At 32.2% G+C, this 19,468-nt stretch overlaps 3 protein-coding genes across 5 annotated transcripts; 2 read left to right on the forward strand and 1 right to left on the reverse strand.

Annotated features, from left to right (window-relative positions):
• Window positions 1-2,258: 2,258 nt before the first annotated feature.
• LOC115982078 (60S acidic ribosomal protein P2-like) lies at window positions 2,259-8,846 on the forward strand. Of its 3 annotated transcripts, none has more exons than XM_031104586.1 (5): window positions 2,259-3,336; window positions 4,813-4,997; window positions 5,084-5,152; window positions 6,280-6,357; window positions 8,570-8,846. In XM_031104586.1, the coding sequence occupies exons 2-5, from the start codon at window positions 4,953-4,955 to the stop codon at window positions 8,714-8,716; spliced, it is 339 nt and encodes a 112-aa protein (XP_030960446.1). In that variant the 5' UTR covers window positions 2,259-3,336; window positions 4,813-4,952; the 3' UTR covers window positions 8,717-8,846. The 3 variants fall into 3 exon arrangements, 1 of the variants encoding a protein (XP_030960446.1); XR_004089506.1 differs by lacking the exon at window positions 2,259-3,336 and adding an exon at window positions 7,043-7,192 and having other exon boundaries at window positions 4,967-4,997; window positions 5,084-5,287; window positions 7,640-8,662; XR_004089507.1 differs by lacking the exons at window positions 2,259-3,336; window positions 4,813-4,997 and having other exon boundaries at window positions 5,132-5,152; window positions 6,280-7,192; window positions 7,640-8,662.
• Window positions 2,530-3,267, forward strand: LOC115980252 (putative pentatricopeptide repeat-containing protein At1g12700, mitochondrial). The gene has a single exon (XM_031102528.1). It carries the CDS (start codon window positions 2,530-2,532, stop codon window positions 3,265-3,267), a length of 738 nt encoding a protein of 245 aa, XP_030958388.1.
• Window positions 8,847-15,238: 6,392 nt separating the features above from the next.
• On the reverse strand, window positions 15,239-16,494 carry LOC115980253 (putative receptor-like protein kinase At3g47110). The gene is made up of 2 exons (XM_031102529.1): window positions 16,314-16,494; window positions 15,239-15,873 (listed from the first exon to the last, which is right to left on the reverse strand). Exons 1-2 carry the CDS (start codon window positions 16,492-16,494, stop codon window positions 15,329-15,331), a joined length of 726 nt encoding a protein of 241 aa, XP_030958389.1. The 3' UTR covers window positions 15,239-15,328.
• Between the last annotated feature and the right edge of the window lie 2,974 nt (window positions 16,495-19,468).

Consider the following 19,468-nt stretch of genomic DNA (forward strand, 5'->3'; position numbering starts at 1 on the left):
ACATTGCTTTTAACATACAGTACTAATAGCACCAATGGGTACTATATCAATCAATGTGTGATGTGTCCTGCCTTACAGATATATGAGCATCCATGACCCAACGTTACCAAAGATCCTTTTTTGGCTCAGACTCAAATGATTTCAATTGCATCCAGCCATCAAATGGTATATACAAAAGAGGACAAAGAAAAAAAAAAAAAAAAAAAAAAAAAAAAAAAAAAAAAAAAAAAAAAAAAGAGAGAAAACACTATGAGTTCTTATTCTTTCAAGACTGAACTTGCATGTTTCATTGCAAACTTCTGCATAGTTCAATTATAAAGATACTTGGAGATATTTGTTTCATCCAGCCAACCAAGTTGCAAACATACTGTTTCCTTACACTGAAGCCCATTCTATGAGCATACTGTTTGTAAAACTCATATGCATTATCATCACAATCAAATTTCATTCCAATCATTGGTGCCTTAATTTCCTTATTGTGTTTTAATGGGGGTTTTTGGACTGCCATCAATAGGTTTTACTTGAGCTTCTTCCTAAATCCAAAAACCAATAAAAAGCAATAGTGTTAAGAATATTCAATATGAAAAATAATATTCAATTTTTTTAATAAACACAGCAAAAAATATTCAGATCTCAAATTCAGCAACAACAACAACAGTCACAATCAACAGAAATTAATAAACCGTAGTTGCTTATAGTCTTACAAACAGTCACAATCGACAACAACAACAACAACAATAATATTCAGAACTCAAAATACCTAAACATCCTATTCAATAGAAATTATACTCAAAAGCTCTTAAGCTATAGAACTCATCTATGTCCATAATCATAAGGACAAATATTCAAACTTCAAATATAATGCAATTTGAGAAACCAATTTGAGGAAATAATTATCTTTAAAAAAAAAACAATGTTTAAAAAAAAAAAAAAAAATCAGACCTGAACAAATTGAGAACCATTGCATTTGTCACTGTCAGGGAGAATGCCAAGACACGATGGAGCGGTAGGAGCGGTGGGAGCGGTGGTCCTTGGTGGCAAATTTATGGGAGCGGCATTAGCTGAGTGAGAAACTGAATGGGGCGGAATCAGCGAAGGGGGAAGCGGATGAAGAGGAGGGCTGTCCAGTTGGTCCGATGAGATCGGCGGCTGCTGCATGTGGCCACCGTCCATTCCGCCTCACAAGCTCTTGCCGGTCAGAACCTCAGAACCTCATGTTGAGACGTGGGTTTGAGGAGTTTAAGGAGAGAGAGAGAGAGAGGGGCTGTCCAGTTGTACCGGATTCTCTTGCCGGTCTGAGTTTGCTCAGAAAACGAAGGTTGAGACTGTGAGAGAGAGGCGTGAGGCTGTGTGGGTGTGTTTGAGAAGAAGAAAGAGGCCGAACGTGTGTTTGAGAAGAAAGAGGCTAACACTGTTAGGGTTAACAACTCTTCCACAACTAAATGGGTCATGTGCATTGCACATGACTCCAAGCTGAGGTGTCTCCTCCTTTTAAGTGACACCTGCCCCTGTATGTAGGATTTCCTCCAAACCTGTTTGGAGGAAATCCGTGTCCCAATTAAAATTATGAGAATATAATCCAACATGTAAAACCTAGAACAGCGCCTAAAAAATCACAAACTTGGTCATCCATAAAAAATAAAAATAAATTTGAGTATCCCCAAATTCATCAAAAACATGAAATTTGGTTCTCTTCAAACAGTTTGAGGGAGGAGATAACACATGCCTCCAACTTGTGAAAGAGAATATAGTTCAAACTACACAAACACCCAATTTCAACTCCCACTCATGATTTACTTCTCTGCACTAAAATAAAAAGCCTTTCTAACTCTCTCAAACCAATTATAAATTTTAAACAATCACACTCTTAAAAAAAAAAAAAAAAAAAAAATCCAACTTTTTACCTCCCACCACTCTCTCTCTTGGTCAATTTCGTCAAAACCAAATTTTAAACACCACCCTTACATCTTCAACTCTCACCATATGGTTTTCCAAACCTTGTGTAATTTAACACAATCACTTTCATTGTCGCAAGCTATGAAGCCATGCAAGCATCTAGATTTACAAATACTACCTGCTTCCCTTGTGGCTTTACAACAACGTGCGAGATTGGAGCCTGAAGTGAACCCCAGATGCGGTCTGTTCTGTATTAGGCCATTAGCATATCTCATTGTATTAACATCAGCAGCTGATATATATACGCCAGCTGAAGTTTCATATATATTTATAGGTAACTTTAAGACAAAACTGATCAATAGCTGAGGGGTGTGGTAAGTGTGTTATGGCCAACTAATCTAAAGTTCGAACCTTCGCTTGGCTTTTTTGCTATTTACATTTTATATAAATACCACATTTCAGCCAATTGTTTTTATGCTCTCTCACCATCAGATAACTGATCAGTAGCTTAGTTCAAGGAAACTGCAGTCAAACTCTATTGTTTCTCTCTCTCTCTCGCGCTTTCTCAATTCTCAAACTCTATCGTTTCGTTTTGATTTCCGTTGCCGAATTGGTTGCTGGATCTTCAGGAAAATGGGTACGCTTCTTCGTTCTTCGCACACTTGTTTTCGTTCTTATTGTTATTCTACGCTTACTGCTGCTGCTGCTACTACTAGTATTGCTAGTGCTAAAAAAAACCCGAATCACAATCAGAGTCAAAATCAATTCTTGAAACCTGTTAGAGATCAGTGCAAATCTAGAAGCTTTAGGAATGTTGATCATGCCTTAGACGTGTTTGATAAAATGCTTCACACGCGCCCTTTGCCTTCCATTTACGATTTTAATCACGTGTTGGGTGTCATTGCAAGAATGAAGCATTACCCAGTAGTCATTTCTCTAATTAAACGAATCAAATCATTCGGAGTCTCTCCCGATGTTTATACTCTCAATGTTTTGATTAACTGCTTCTGCCAATTGAACCATCTAGATTTTGGGTTTTCTGTTTTGGCAACAATTTTGAAACTTGGTTATCACCCAGACTCTATTACTCTAAACACCCTTGTGAAGGGTCTCTGTGGACTGCTAGAAGAAGCAAGTGAGATATTTGAGAAAATGGATGGAAGCGGTTGTTCACCTGATGATCGCACATATAACACAATAATCCAAGGGTTACTGCAACATAATGAGACATCAAAGGCAATTAAATATCTTGAAATAATGGTTGACAAGGGTTTTTCAGCAGATACGACAGTTGCAAGCAAGTTGTTTGACTTGCTGTCATCTAATCAAGTAGATAAGAACATTCAAGAATTTCTCCAGAAGCCTAAGTGAAGGTTTTTTAGTTTCTCAACATCAAGTACAAGTTTCATATTTTATCCATCACATGTCAATCTTTAAAAGGTGTGTATCATTTTAGGTAAATTTTATAGTTTCTAAAGATGATTTTCTATTTCATTTATGTATGCATGATTGTTTGTACCTTAACTGTTCTATTTTCCTGGATAGTTTCAAAATTTTTTCTTATTTAAGGTTAATGCCAAATATTGTTGCTCTAAAATCTGGCATTTTTTGTGTGGTTATACGTCCCTTAGCCAGTGGAATTAATGATAATAAATGTTCCCTCCAATGAAATTACGTTTTGGAGTTGCATTTATGCAAACTGAGTTCCCCCCCCCCCCCCCTTCTTTCCCTTTTTCACCTTCTTATAAGCCTTGTGGTGCTTTTGTGCAGTGGACTTGAGTCAAATATTCACATTATTGTCCCAACAAGTCAAATATTACTAACGTGTAGTAAACTTTTTTGGTAAAGTTTGAGTACTACTTTAGGGATCAAATATTCACATTATCGTCCCAACAATTCAAATAAAAAGAAAAAAGTTGTGTACTTTTACTAACAACCTGTATGCTAATGTTCTACATCCATATTGGAGATAGGAGCCTAACATAAACATTTTTTTTTAATATACAATATAGAAATTCTATTTTAATCTAATTTGATCTTTTTATCAAAAAAAGAAAAGAAAAGTATATATGTGTGAGAGTCTCATTTCTGAAAACTTGAAGTCCGGTCTTTTCACCCCACACCCTACATATACTTATACTTGTGGAGTGACTATCACAAAAAAAAATACACAATGGTAATATAAACTTAAAAAAGCCACTTAAGTATTGAACCTAAGTTGGAGGCACAATACAAGGCTAAATTGTTGGTCTCTAATTACTTGCAAGCCTATTGTCAAAAACATGTCACAGTCAATTATAATCACAAAAATACAAATTTAGAAGTATTGGACCACTAGGTGTCATTTTCTTAATACAACGTGTTTCATACTTCTATTTCTCCAGGTATCCACTCTTGCTTCTGCGTTAATGACGTGTTGTCCACACATTTTTATTTTTTGAGCAATACTATTGATGAGGATAATTTTTGATCAATCGACATGGGGTGCCTTGTGCCTGTAACTTTTATGTTTTCTTTGATGTTTCTTGCGTGGAAAGTGCTTGCTGAAATGCTTCGCACACAGTGGGAGAACTCGTCCTCACTTAAGAATTTTGTGATTTTGTTAAAATTTCAAATCTTTGTGTATGTGATTGGTCAAAATTTGGTGAATCCCATGTCTTTTAGATCCATGCCAAACCTGTTTCAGAACTCAAATCGGAGTCTTTTTTGTGGATTTGGGTATTCTATGAATTTTGCAATGCTAGAAAATTGAAACGACTTGAAAGTGAAATTGGTTTGTAATTTTTTTTTTAAAAAAAAATTTGTTAATCATTCATGACTCCATTTAGTGATGTTCTATTTTGATTGGAGAATACATGTTAATTTTGATTTTTTTTTTTTTCTGGTTATAATGTTTGCAATGTTTCACCTTTGCAGTTTTTCACAGATTCTGTGAAAAAGAGTTTTTGGCAGAAGCTATATAATTCTGAGCTCAAAAAACAGCAATTGGCTCCTCATTAATCTTTCTTTTAATGAGTGAAGAGACACTGTAAGAGCGGCGAGTAGAGGTGTCAAGGATGGCAAAATATTATGACATTGATGATGTTATTACAGATGAAGAGGTTGAAACTCATGTCATCCTATGCTGGGTAGTTTTGCTTCCAAATTCCCAATCTAACTATTTTACGTTTTTTTCTCTTGCTTACAGATTGTTGCAGTTATATTCCAAAAGGCAGCATCTGGATTGGGAATTGATCCCAGTTCTGAAACAGACTGTGTAAGTTTCATACAAACTGGAGTTGAATGGGAGTGGATGGTAAATTTGTACATTATGCTTCTATGAACTTTTGAGTCATGTAATTGTAATCCCACTCCATGAATTTGGATGAGGCTCAGTGGAGTCCAATTCGAGGTGATGAGGAATTTGCATTTCAATTATTTTGTTCCTATGTATTCTATATCTATTTCTCTGTCATACATATGCTTGAAATGTTCATAATTGTAAGTTGTACTAATGCCTAATATTTCGTTAATTTGATACGGCTTGGTCGAGTCAAATTTGAAGTGATATCATTCTTCACTAGAATCACTACAGAATTCATTATATGCATTTCACATATTTTGTTGATCGTATTTCTATCATACATATGCCTAAAATATCTTAATTGTAAATTGTACTCAAATGCCTAATGTTTTTTGGATATTGGATTTGTTGCTTTCCGTTTGGGAGATTCTGGTCATATTTTAACAATCAAGATCATCTCCAGAGGCCACTATAAGGAGGAGTTATTTGCATAATTTTTTTAGCATATCACCTCCTTTTGTAGATTTCATTGGCTATATTTGTATATAATTCTTGGGAGGACTCCCTTGTATACTTCCTGTATAGCTTGGTCGCTTGTCTTACTAGTAATTAGTTTGAATGTAGTTGAAGCCACAGGTATAGAGGATTGTCCCTGTAAGAAATTGAAGTCTCTGAGATCCTGTTGAACTATATTTTAAATTTATCTTACCTGTTTAACTCAGGATTTTAGATGCTGACTAGTCTGAAAGTCACATCTCTAAAATTTCGAGAACTATTGTCTACTAGTTATGTGTAAAATGGCCTTGAAGTATTCTAAATAATTTAAATGTTCTTCCAATTTTAACTTTCTCAGTATGCGGGCATACATGGACTTTTTTGTGTGGGTTTAAACCAGCCGGTATGTAAACTTAAATCAAAGGAAGAAGAAAATATCATGCTAGTATCAAAAAGTTCACATAAATAGTCCCTTTACTTTCTCATGCAAACACCTTGTCTGTCTTATATTTGTTTCTGTTACGGAATTTCTATTGGGAATAGCTTGTTTTATGCATCTTGTAATTTTTACATTAGAATCTTATGTTCTTTGTGATAAATTGTAGGCAAACATATTGTTGCGAGGCTACTTTGGGTGGAATTCACTATGTGCTCTCCAGGTCCTCAATCAAGTTTTTCCAAAGGTATTATTCTTCTAGTTGAAAATGCCTTTTGCCTTAAAAGGATTTAGGTGACCATACTATCAAAACTCTAATGGTACCCTAGATGTACTTGGTAGTGTCAACTATGAAAATATTTTGGGGAACATGTTTGACATCAATAATGCTCAAGACAGTATAAGCTAGTGGATGTTTTCTTGTGAAAATTGGTTTCTTTGCAAGGTCAACCAAAGGATAGACCTTAAAAGATGAGATGTCTCCATAATTTAATTTTGTATGCTGGTGATTCTCTCTTGACTCTCAAGTTCTTGTGTGATTACCAATTGAAATTTGGATGGACATGCACATATACATTAGTATAATTTGGGACAGTAATTTCCATACCTATGTAGATGTTAGTAATCTTGATGTCCTTGTTATTTATCAAGGCTGAATTACTTTCTTCCGTTAGCCTTCCATAAGAACTTAATGTAGACAGTGAAAAATGGATTCTAGTTTGTATCAATATTGATAACTCTCTGATATTTATGAAAAAAAAAATAATTATGATTTGACTCCAAACACTACTTTTCTTGGTTCTGGGATGCTACCATACAATGAGGAAAACATTTGTGGAAACATAAGGTGCCCTGAGCCACGTCTTGAATGTGTTGTTTTCCTGGTTTTCTAATAATGTGAATTCTAACTCAAGTTTTCCTTCTTAAACTAGTCATTTTTTTAGCGAGCTAGTTAGAACAAATGAGTTATGCCAAAGATGCTCAGATGCTTGTGTAAAGCTTGGCCGAGAAATGGGTGTGAAGGTTGTTGATCTTTTTACTGCACTTCAGAAAAGAGATGATTGGGTGGATGCTTGATTCATGTAAGTTTTTTTGTTGCAATGAAACTTCTTATAAGTATAAAAAAACAATCTGATTTATAGCCACCGTCCTTTGGGTCAGACGGTGCTTCCACCCCTCATAAGTATAGGATTGTGGTTTTGGTCCTGGGTCCAAGTCCTGCATGTGCATGCAATTTACCCATGGTTTCTTTCCTAGTTACGTTTGTGACAGTTTATCATGACGTGTTTTTGGCACTCATGTTATCAAGTGATAGATTTGTAGTCTGAGTTTTTGAGAGGAGTGATTTTGATATTGAATTTAAACCAATTGCATTCACATTCTTCTCTAGATACGCACCATGTTAGTCAACTTGTCTTCAGTCAAGACTTTGCCAATAAAGTGTGATGTAATAGAGTAATCATTATGTTTGTTGGCTGTGTGTATATATATATATATTTATATATGTATATATATATTTTTTTCCCCAGAGATGGGATTCATTTATCAGCTGAAGGGAGCAAGATAGGTGTTGAAGAGATACTAAAGGTGATCAAGGAAGCTGACTGGGAGCCATGTCTACACTGGAAGTCCATGCCAACTGAATTTGCAGAGGATTCACCATACGATCTTGTTGCCGCTGATGGAAAGACAACATTAAATCCATCAGAATGGACTTTCTACAGGGAGCATCAGTGGGACTAAGATATGTCATTTGCTTTCATTTCCATGTAGAAAGACAAGTAACAAGATAGAAAGCAGGGAGAGGGGTTATCGTTATTGCAATTGTTTCTTTTAAAGCACACTTAAACTGGATTATTTCATGTTCAATTTAATTTTAAAAGGTCACATTTTAAATTGGCACATTGGCAGTGTTATTTGGAAAGAAGTTTGTCCCTAGTCCACTCTACCCCTTTATGTTATTATAGAATATCTCTGCCAAAATCATCAAAGTTAGATATCTTTTCCTGAATTTTTTTCCCCTTGTCTTATCTTTCTTAGTTGTTTTTATAAATGAATAGAATAGAGTGCGAGTGTCACTACGATGGGTGGTTGACCACCACGAGGCATCGACAGAGTCGATGGATAGGCCCAGTTCTTGCAACTGATTTTTGCAAAGTGGTGCACACTGTAAACCACCATTATTTTGGTAAAGTGAGTGCAAGCGCATTAATATATTAATACATGTGGGTGGCATAATAAGTGATCTTGGTGTAGATTTTTAGGATCACATTAAGGGTGGTGATAGCAAACTGCATTTTTCAATTAATGTCAAGTTGTGTTGCACTGTTGTTGTTTTACTTCACCTTATTTTGTCTGGGCTAATTGACAAGCATTTGGTCACAATGAGAATTTTTTACACTTTGCCACCAGGAGGTCACCTTTGTTCAATAGGTTGATTGTTTTGAGTATAAATGCAGGTTCCTAGCAAGTTTGCTGTTGCCGCTGCCCCTGTTGCAGCAGCTGCTTCTGGTGGTGCCCCTACCGCTGTTGCAAAGGAGGAAGAGAAGAAGGAAGAGCCTGTTGAAGAGTCTGATGATGACATGGGTTTTAGTTTATTTGACTAAACCTTGGGTTATTGGTGTTTATTTTTTGATGGTTTACTTTACAAATGTTTTGTTTTTTGAGAATTTTTAAGTTTAATTTTACAAAATATATCCTCCATTTGAGAGAATTATTAATTTGGATGTCGTTCTACAGTTTGTTTTTCCGTGGATGTGTTTAGTTGGTTTTGTTTTTGAGTGTTTCTTGAGTTTATAGTGATTATTGACTTATTTTCCATCTGTGCCACCCCGGTGAACCTAGAATTTTCCCCATCTATTTATTTCCCAATAGGATTGGTAAATGATGCAAAATGCCTTTAAGTACTATCCCTTGACTAGGGTGGGCCATTAAAGCAATAACCTAAAGGTGCACAAATGGAAGAAGGCCTTCTAAAATAGGAGTGTAGTGTTTATTACTCACATTATTTTACATGCTCCAACAACTTAAATAGAATAATATTATATTCATGCCTTGTAGTTATACTAAAAAATAATAACAAAAAGTAGTCTAATCTAGGACTGGATTCACAATTCTCAGTGTCCTTTAGCAAATGTTCGCTGTTCAATATTTCAAGAATTTGGGATACATGTCATATCTTTAATAACCAATCAAATAAAAGCATCATAGTTGATATTCCCAATACAAAAGGGTTTTTTGTAATAGGATTGATTTTCTAATAGAAAACAAAATACATACACACTATACTAGAACCTGTAGTAGAAGTGTTCAACATGCTTGTACTGTCAAAAAGTGATGATATGCATACAAAAGTAGAACTGCCTTATCCCAAAGAAGAATATATAAGGAAATCATTTCTTAAACATTTTGGCAAAGGAGATTGAACTAGCACACCTGTATATGCTCAATGGGAACATGAAAGAAGTTTTAGACTTTCAGTGACCTCTTCTAATAATTTCTTGCTCTGCAGTCCAAATATAAAGTTAGTTATGTTCGTTTTTTCTTGGACTATAAGGAAAAACCATAAAAGTAGAAACAAGAACAACTATTGCATCTGCTTGAGACCTTTTAAAAATAAAAATAGAATATGAAAGAACCTTTCCTAAGGTTTTGGATCTAAAAGTGTGAAAAAATTTAGTCTAAAATTTTATTGTTGGTGAGAATTGAAAAGTATTACTATTTATACGATTAAGATCATTTATCAAAATAATAAAAGACATCCATGATTTAAAATAAAAAATAAAATTACTGTCCACCATGATTTCGTTTATGCAAAATTAATAGGAAACAAAAGATTGTAAAACTTAATGGCCAATCTATAACTCTTAAGATGGTCTTCAATCATTTTAGTAGATCCATAATTCTCTAGTTAAAGATGATAGTATAGATATATAGAAAAATATTCATATAGAAACTATTTGTATTGGAAAATTCTCAATTTTTTTTCTTAGAAAGAAGATCAATATTAAGGCATGGGTCGATATTGATAACGTCACCAACAGGAATATTTATAATAAGACCGAGTTTAATAATGTCAAGTCATTGATAAAATTGATAAGAAAAACATTTTTTCTCTAATGTTTCATCAAGATTAGAAAATTAACCCACCCAATAAATAAATAAATAAACCTTGTTGATTAGATGTAATTGTCATTGGTGATTTTATTATTTAGACAAATTAAAATTTAAAATATTAGGAAGTACCTTAAACTTGGATCCTCCTAATTTCAGATCTGCGTATAGCAGAACCAAGAAAAGCACTTTTGATCAAATGTAGTTCTCTGGTAACTTCCTTCATCTTCATTTTGTCTTTTGGTGATTCCATTGAACATGCAAGTCAAATTTCAAGAATTGATACGAAGCATTTATGCACATTGGGATCCATTTCGTCTTCTTGAATTTCATTGCCATTATTATAACTAGTCGCATACCCGCGCGTTGCGCGTGATAATTTTTTTAGGATAGTCTCATTAAATATTTTATTAATACTATAATTTTAGTTATTAACCATTGATTTTTCATTAGTTTTTAAGTCAATAAAAACCTTAAATATACCTTTTTTTTTACCTTTATACACACACACACACACACACATATAGTGAATCTTTACACATACCTTTAAGAAAACTTTATATATTCCACTTTTTTGGATGCGTAAAATTATAGGCTACTACTCAATAATGATAGTGGCTAATTAATTATATATATTTTTAGTAATCTCATTTGTAATGCTTCTTACCATTATCATATATTTACTAATTGATGATTTGTATAACAAAGACGATAAATGAGACGTAGCATTGTTCATTAGATTTTCGAAAGTAATAGTGTATGAAAATTATATATATAAATATATATATATATATATATATATTATAAATAAGGTTAAATGAAATGTCAAAATATAGATTTTTAAATTTTCCTAACTTTATTTCTTATGTAATTTCTATTACTATCAGAGAACATCTCTTTTTTAGTTACGATTAATATGGTTTCCATTGTTAGAGTTTGATTAGTTTTAAATTTAAATTTAGTACTATGATTGTATTTAATTGTTGATTGTTGATTTAATTTTTTAAGTGAATTTAACGGTTTATGTTACTACACTGTAAAGTTTTTAATTTTCTCCATACGGTAATCTCTATTTTATTTTTTACTTCTCCTTACAACCTTTTTGTTTTCCAATCAATGATTACTAATTGACATTTGATTTTTTTCTTTATCTACTATTTATTACTTTGTATTGGTTTTTTTCTATACCATCTCTCTCTCTCTCTCTCCATTGGCAACCTATCGTTTTCCAAAATTTGATGATGATTTTATGAAATTAAATATGCATTATTAGTTTTTTTTTAATTTTTTTTATAAATTTAGTGTTTCTAACTTGATTTGTTTCATATTTCATTCTTCCTTTGATGCATTGGGTATGAGAATGAGTGTTTCCCTAGCATTACTCCACTTAATGTGGACAATTTTATTTATTTTATTTAGGTAAAATATTATATTTAAAATTTTTTAAAATAAAAAGGAGTGGAAATATAAATAATTTAATGATATATATGGAGGATGTGGCTGAATTTAAATATTAAATAAAATGATATGAGAAAAAAATAAAAATAAAATACATAACAATAAACACTAACTTATCTAAATTGTAAAGTTGTGATTTACAACTATGTTTTATGTTGGCTTTATTCCATGACAAAAAGTGTTGTAATTGCTTTAATTTGATTCCTTGTATTTTTGTGGGATTTATTTGTAATGAGTTTAGTATTTAGTGGTGGAGATTTGATCAAGACAGCTAAAAGTCACATGAGGAGCACATGCCATAAGCTGAAGAGTCATGCCAGCTTGGAGGATTTCGACTTTCTTACCCTTCACCCATACTATTTATACCCTCATTATCCATAGAAATTGCAGGGAGGCCATTCAGAGAGAAAAAACCCTAGAATAGTTTTCTACAACACACACACCCGTTCTTTTAGAGAGAGAGCTACTTATCCTTAGTGAAAAATCATTGTAGCCTCTTCTTCTTCCCTCTCCCATTGTCATACCTTGAGAGGAGATTTGTACCCAAACACAACTTACACATTTTCAGAGTGTAGAGAGTGTTTTGGAGCTTGGGAAGCTTTGGGGATTTGCCAAAAGAAGTTGGTGAGGCTTGGCGGATGCAATTGGGCGTATTTCGGGATCCGGAAAGCTAGAAAAGACACGGTTTCAAGAAACCTTGTTAGAGTAAGAGCTAGGTGGGCTTAGGTGCATTGGGTAGATTAGGCTTAGAGGGTCTCTTGTTATTTGTATATCCCAACTTATTGTCTAGTGGATCAATTTACTGCTTGGAGGGTGGTAGAGAGTTTTTTCGCAGAGTTTTTCGGTTTTCTCTTCGATAACATGTCTTGGTGTTATCTTGTGGTTGCATCCCTCTTCCTTTACTCTTGTGCTTTACTTTTAGTGTTTGTTATTCATGTTTATGCACTAGAGTAGTTATTGGTTTATTGCACTTCATTTACTCTTGTTCCCCACTTAGATAAGTTAGAGTAAAAGTAATCTAGCCGTAACTTTTAATTGGGGGTCTAAACAAGCTCTTGTATTTTAACACAAATCCGAGCTTTCACAACTAATTCTATGTAATATAATAATAGTACATACTTATATAATATTTTTAATTATTTATAATGCAATATGATAATATTTAACAATTAAAGTCATAAAAAAATAAAAAATAAAAACTTAAAACACAAAACTAAATCCCATCAACCAAAATAAAGTTCTAAAGAATACAAAACTTTATCAAGCTAAAATAGAGATGCAAGAAAAATAAAAATAAAAATCCACCAAAAAATTGAGGGAGAAAGAGTGGGAAATAACCACTTTCTTGTGAGAGAAAATTATGTAAAGAATGGAAGTGTGAATGACAAATTTATACTAAGAGGATGATAATTAAAAGAAACAAAATAAAGGAAGATAAAAGGAAAGAGAGAGTGATATCAAGGTAAAATGTTTAGGGAGATGAAAAGGTAAAGAGAAGGAGAAAGGTTGGAGAAAGTGTAAATGTTAAAAAAAAAATGAGTACAATTTGATGAGCACAATTTTCTTTTATTTGAATTTAAGTAAAATATTACATTTTTTATTTTATTTTTTAAAACAAAAAAGAGAGAGAAAATATAAGTAATTTAATGATAAGGAGGATGTGGTTGAATTTCAATATTGAGTAAAATAGAAGAGAAGAAAAAAATAAGAAAAATTAAAAGATATAACAATAAAGACTAAATTATCCAAATTATGCTATGTAATGGAATACTATTTTATTTTTATCTTCTATCTTTAATTTTTTATAATTTAATCGAATAAAATTTAACAATCAAAGAGCAAAATAATAATAATATTAACTTAAAACACAAAACTAAATCGCATCAACCTAAATTAGAGTTCTTAAAAACAAAAAAATTTATCAACCTAAAGCGGAGATGCAATAAAAAATAAAAATCCACCAAAACATTGAGAGAGAGAGAGAGAGAGAGAACCTTTTTGTGAGAGAAAACAATACAAAAAATGGAAAAGAGTGACAAATTTATAGTAAGAGGGAAGGGATAAGAAGAGACAAATAAAAGAAGATGAAGGGAAAAATGAATAGCAATATTAAAGTAGAGGGTAGTGGGGAGATGAAAAGATAAGGGAAGAAGAAATGTTGAAGAAAGTGTAAATATTTAAAAAATAAGTGAATATAAAAAAAATTATAGGAAAATTGGAAATAAAAAATAAATATATATATAGATGTTAAAACCGACAAAGATGAATATATAAAGTCAATAATTTATTTATTTATTTATATATATATATATATATATATTTTTGTAAAAAAAAGGAATAAATAATAAATAATAATTATGTGGCAAATGACGTGGCGATGAGGTGGCGCAACAGGAGCTCAGTAGCAATAAATGTCACGCTTCAGCTTTTAGTAATATATAGATCTCTGATTGCCACAATTGTTATTGGTGCTTCATCAACTTCTCCTGGTAGAAGGATTGGATCAACAATTTGAACAAGCTTTTCAGGCAGTGTCGTCTTAGCAAAATTGTGGAGATTGAGACTATCTTTAAACATGTCATCAGTGGGTCTCTTTCCTAAGAACATCTCCAGTAGTAATATACCATAGTTGTACACGTCTGCTTCTATTGATGTCTCATCACCCATGTCATACTCTGTAATTTAATATGACATGTAAGGGAAAATTTTCAATTCTTACAATGATATTTGGAATTTAATGCAAGTACAACTTCATTTGGTTGTATATTCAAAATAGCAAAATAAACGTTGAACCTAAAGAGGAACGTGAAGACAAAATCCATCATTTCAAATTTTCAAGTTAGAAGCATTGATAATTTGTGCGCGTGTGCATGTTCTAGTGCGATATGTTCATAGATTATATCGATCAAATATTTGTTGGTGTTTCAGTTATTTTATATAAATTTTGTAAAGTTTTTCATGCGGAACAAATCTATTTTAAAAACAAATTCACTTCCTTCCATATAAGTATCACAATTCACAATCTACATTAGGCTCATAACAAGCAGGCAATATTTGTGATTTATGTGTAGCATAGAAAATGTGGTTAATGGTTTGGACTAGTTGGACTCCTTGGGTACGAATGCCTTCGCTGCCCCATGTTCAACAAAAATCATGGTTCCTATTAGTTTCCATTACCTCAATAATGTCTGTTGACTACTTCTTCAGTATAGGACACGAGTTAATGTCACACAACTATAGCACAGAATTGTTTTGACACCGGATCTACCATATTTGCCATAATAAATTGACAAGCTATCATCAATCATCACAAACATATAGTGTTGGGGAAATAAATGCTTGAAAAATGAAGATACTTAGTCAATGGAGAAAGCAATGTCTCAATTAATCAAATTTATCAAGGCTTAAAACATGCTTGGTGCTTTTGTTTGCTTTTTATTTTTTTAATTTTTTATTTTTTTGAGAATCTGCTTTTGTTTCCTTTAAATTCTTCAATTAAAATAAAATTGTAAATTGAGTGGCTAGGTACGCTTCTATGTGTGCATGAAGAGAGAGAATTTGTATATCCTCTCTTGATGGTAAGGTAATTTCCTAAAATAAAATAATCTAATACATGTAAAGATGTTTTGAAGGTTAACTAGAAGAATTCAAAAGAAGTTACCTTGAACAACGTAACCAATTGATCCCTTTATCCCAATTGTATTAGTTTGCTTTTCTGAAGAATCATTGGTGATTGGGAGGAGCCTTGCTAAACCAAAATCGCTTACATGAGCAACCATGTCATTGTCTAGAAGAAATTTGCTTGGTTTTAAATCACAATGAATGATTGGTTGCATGGAATGGTTGTGAAGATAATCTATTACAAAAGCCACATCAATTGCAACATTTAGTCTTTGAAGAAGGCTCAAGTTCCTTGATTGGTTTTCATTGTCTAGTCTTTGATGAAGCCAAAAATCTAAGCTTCCATTTGTCATGAACTCAAATACTAGAGCTTTGAATTGATTCCCATTGTAATCCATGCTACAGCAACAAGTTAATATCTTAACAAGATTTCTATGCCGGATATTTCTTAAGGCATTACATTCAACCATAAAGCTCTTGGAAGCACCCTTTTGTTGAAGATTAAGGACCTTTACAGCAATTGTTCTTTCTTCCAGATGAATAAATCCTTTGTATACAGAGCCAAAACCGCCTAATCCAATTAAATTATTTCAAGAAAATCCATTGGTTGCCTGATAGAGTTCTTTGTATGAAACATTTAGAAGGAGGTCCATTGATGAAACCATTGAAGGTGATTTCTTTCTTGATTTTTTCATCCAAACAATAAAAGATGAAAACAGAAGGAAAATTTGAACAATAGAAATAATTACAATTGCATGTTTGAATCTAATGGATTTTCTTGGTTTCATAACATTTACAGGGCGTTTTGGCAACTGCAATTTTTGTATACCACCACAAAGTTTAGTATTTCCAATTAATGATAAGGCACTTATGTTTTTGAAAACCCCTTTGACTGGTACCTCGCCCTCAAATTATTGAATGAAAGTTTCAATTTTTCTAAGAATAGCTTCTCTAAACCCTCTGGAATGGGTCTTGAAAGGTTATTTTGTGAAACATCTAAAAGTTGTAGACCTTTCAAAGAAGCCATAGATGATGGTATGGCTCCTTGAAAGGAATTCCCTTGTAGATAAAGATATTCCAAGATCGAACAATTTCCTATAGATGTAGGAATTTCACCAGACAAATTATTGTTAGAGATATCCATTTCATTGATATTTTTCAAATTACCTACTTCAAATGGTAGTTTGCCCATGAATGAGTTGTGAGATAAATTAATGTTTACTAGTGGTAAAGAAGAAGTACCAATAAGCTACAGGGGTATGGATCCATTAAGGTTATTTTGTGAAAGGTTCAAGTGTTGCAAATTTTGGCAGTTTATTAAGCTTGGAGATATGGTTCCTTTGAATCTGTTATCTTGTAAGTCGAGTTACAAGATAATTTCTTAAATGTTCTGAGGCTAGCAATGTTGCAGTTAGGGGATTTGGCTATTATTACCAGGTCATGTGACAAATTTGTCAGCTGCTGATTTTTCTAATTGCTTGGTTCACGTTACCCAAAAAATTGAAGGAAAGAAGAAGAAGAAGAAAAACTCATGTGAGGATTTAAATTGGTAGACTGAGTTGACTTTGTCCCTGCCTACTAAATCTATATATTACTAAAAGCTGAAGCGTAGCGTTTAATGTTACTGCTATCACGTTGCGTTACATCAGCTGCCACGTAATTTTTTTTTAAAATATAAGTTGTCCTACAATTTTAAAATGGTTTTTACAATTTTCAGTCCTATAAATGCAGCCCACTACTTATTTATTTTCTTCCACTATCACTCTATAATAAATCCAACCCACTACTTATTTAATTACTTCCACTATCACCCTATAATAAATCTGTATAATTAATTCAGTTTACCTCTTATTTATTTAGTTCCACTATCAAGCCCAACCCAAAGCCTTTTCAGTTCAGCTTTAGGGTTTTATGTGAGCCTTTTTAGCTTAAAGGAAGAAAAAAAAAAATGTTGAAGCCTTTCAAGCTTTGGGGTTTTTTTTTTTTTTTTTTCCATTCCAATTTTCCTATAATTATTTTTAACATTTATTTTTTTAATATTTATACTTCTCCAACTTTTCTCTTTCCCTTACCATTTCATCTCCCCACTACTTCTTCAATCGTTCTGTCTCCCTTACCTTTTCATCTCCCCACTACTCTCTATATTAATATCATTCTTCCTATTTCCCTTCATCTTCCTTTATTTTTGTCTCTTCTTATTCACAACCTCTTACTATAAATTTGTCACTATCTCTTCTATTCTATGCATAGTTTTCCCTCAAAAAAAAAAAAAAGGTTCTCTCTCTCTCTCTCTCTAAATTTTTTGGTGGATTTTTATTTTTTATTTTTCTTGCATTTCTACTTTAGGTTGATAATTTTTTATATTCTTTAAAACTCTATTTTGGGTTAATGCGATTTAGTTTTGTTTTTTTAAATTGTTGTTGTTTTATTTTATTTTTATTTTTATTCTCTTTGATTGTTAAATGTTATCTTATTGCGTTCGGAATAATTAAATATAGCATATATAAATATAATATTATTCTATTACATAGCATGATTTGGATAATTTGGTATTTATTCTGTTAGATATCATTATTTTTTATAGTGTTCAATTTAGATGTTAAACTATGAGACTTTACTAATTTTTATTTATTTTCTAATCCTTTGTGGTGGACAAAGTACTCTTAATAGTTGTATTAGAAGTACTCTATAATGCCATTCATTTAAAGAAAAGTAAAGGTTAGCCAAACGAAAATAATCGGATAGGTGACAAATTTTAACTTTTGCAATTTTATTTTAATTATTATTATTTTATAACAATGCATGTATAGAAATTTAATTCTTAGATTTTGCTAATAATTGTTTATTTGATAATATGTTTTGGGTGGCCAAAATTATAATTTTTACAAAGAAAATAACCTTAATAGATTATCAAAAACAAAATTTTATCCTAATATTGGTTCAATTAATCATTGTTAAGTTTTATTAATTTTTTTTTAGTTTACGTTTTTTTGGTGTTTTGGATTGTTCCTATAATAAATAAAAATATAATTATGAAATACATTATTCATTATTAGATTAGTTTAAATTGTAAAAAAAAATTTAATAAAACCACCATAAAAATAATTATTACGCACAGCACACGGGTTCACGGCTAGTTTCTAATAAAAAGCAGGCCAGGTTCTTCAAAACCAAGGTACACCCTTTGGCCCTTGCAAGCACTTACAACAAGCATGCACTACTTATGCCTTTAGTTTGTTATTAAAAGAATAGAATTTCTTTCAATGATTATTTTGATAGCTCTCTACTAGTAAGAAGAACCCTTTCTTTAGCAAGACTAACAAGTCTTGTTTTACATGGAAGTTAATTATTGTTGATTATGTTTTGTTATCCAAAACATTGAACAATAGATATTATTTTTATTATGCATCTTGCAATTTTGATGTGAGTTTAGTGATGTCATGAGAATGAGAAAGAGAAAGAGAAAGAGCCTCTTTTTATATTCATCACAATGTTCGGCACTCTCTGGTTGGTTGTAAATGATAGAAATTGCTATTCTAAACTAAAACTATGTTGTCTATTGGTCTTTCTCAAATTCAGCACTCTATCAGATAGGAAATTTATTGATGATGAAAAAGAAGTTTCTTTCAAGAAATAGTGTTGCCTTGTGTCTATGTTACTTAAAATTTGATTATGATCTCTTTCTTGTTCAGTTGTTCATTCTATAGAACCCGTTGTCCCAAATTGCCAGCTTTGGCTCTAGCTTAGTCAATTAGGCCATTGCCTGAGGTGCCTTACAAGAGCAAAACCCCAAATTTTAGTTTGAACGTTAGTTTTATTGAAACAATTATTAAATTAAATCTGCGGTTTGCTTGGATAGGGCCAGCTCTTAGGCTAAGCCAATTAGGCCATCGCTAAGGGTCTGTTTGGTTAGGGAGTGAAAAAGTGAGATGATAGAAAATAGAGAGATGATAGAAAAGTTTTTAGTTTTCTCTCAAGGTGTTTGGTTTAGGAGTAAAAAAGTTGAGGGATAAAAAAATGGAATTTGTTTAAATTTTCGTTCATGCCTCTACCAAAAAAAAAAGTACTCCCTCCGTCCCACTTTGTTTGTCTTGTTTGAAAAATCAAACTTTTTAAGGGAACATCATTTATTGTCTTGTCTACCTTTTAAAAATGTATAAGTTTCC

Source organism: Quercus lobata, chromosome 3 (genome assembly GCF_001633185.2).
Source record: "Quercus lobata isolate SW786 chromosome 3, ValleyOak3.0 Primary Assembly, whole genome shotgun sequence".
Taxonomy (NCBI): domain Eukaryota; kingdom Viridiplantae; phylum Streptophyta; class Magnoliopsida; order Fagales; family Fagaceae; genus Quercus; species Quercus lobata.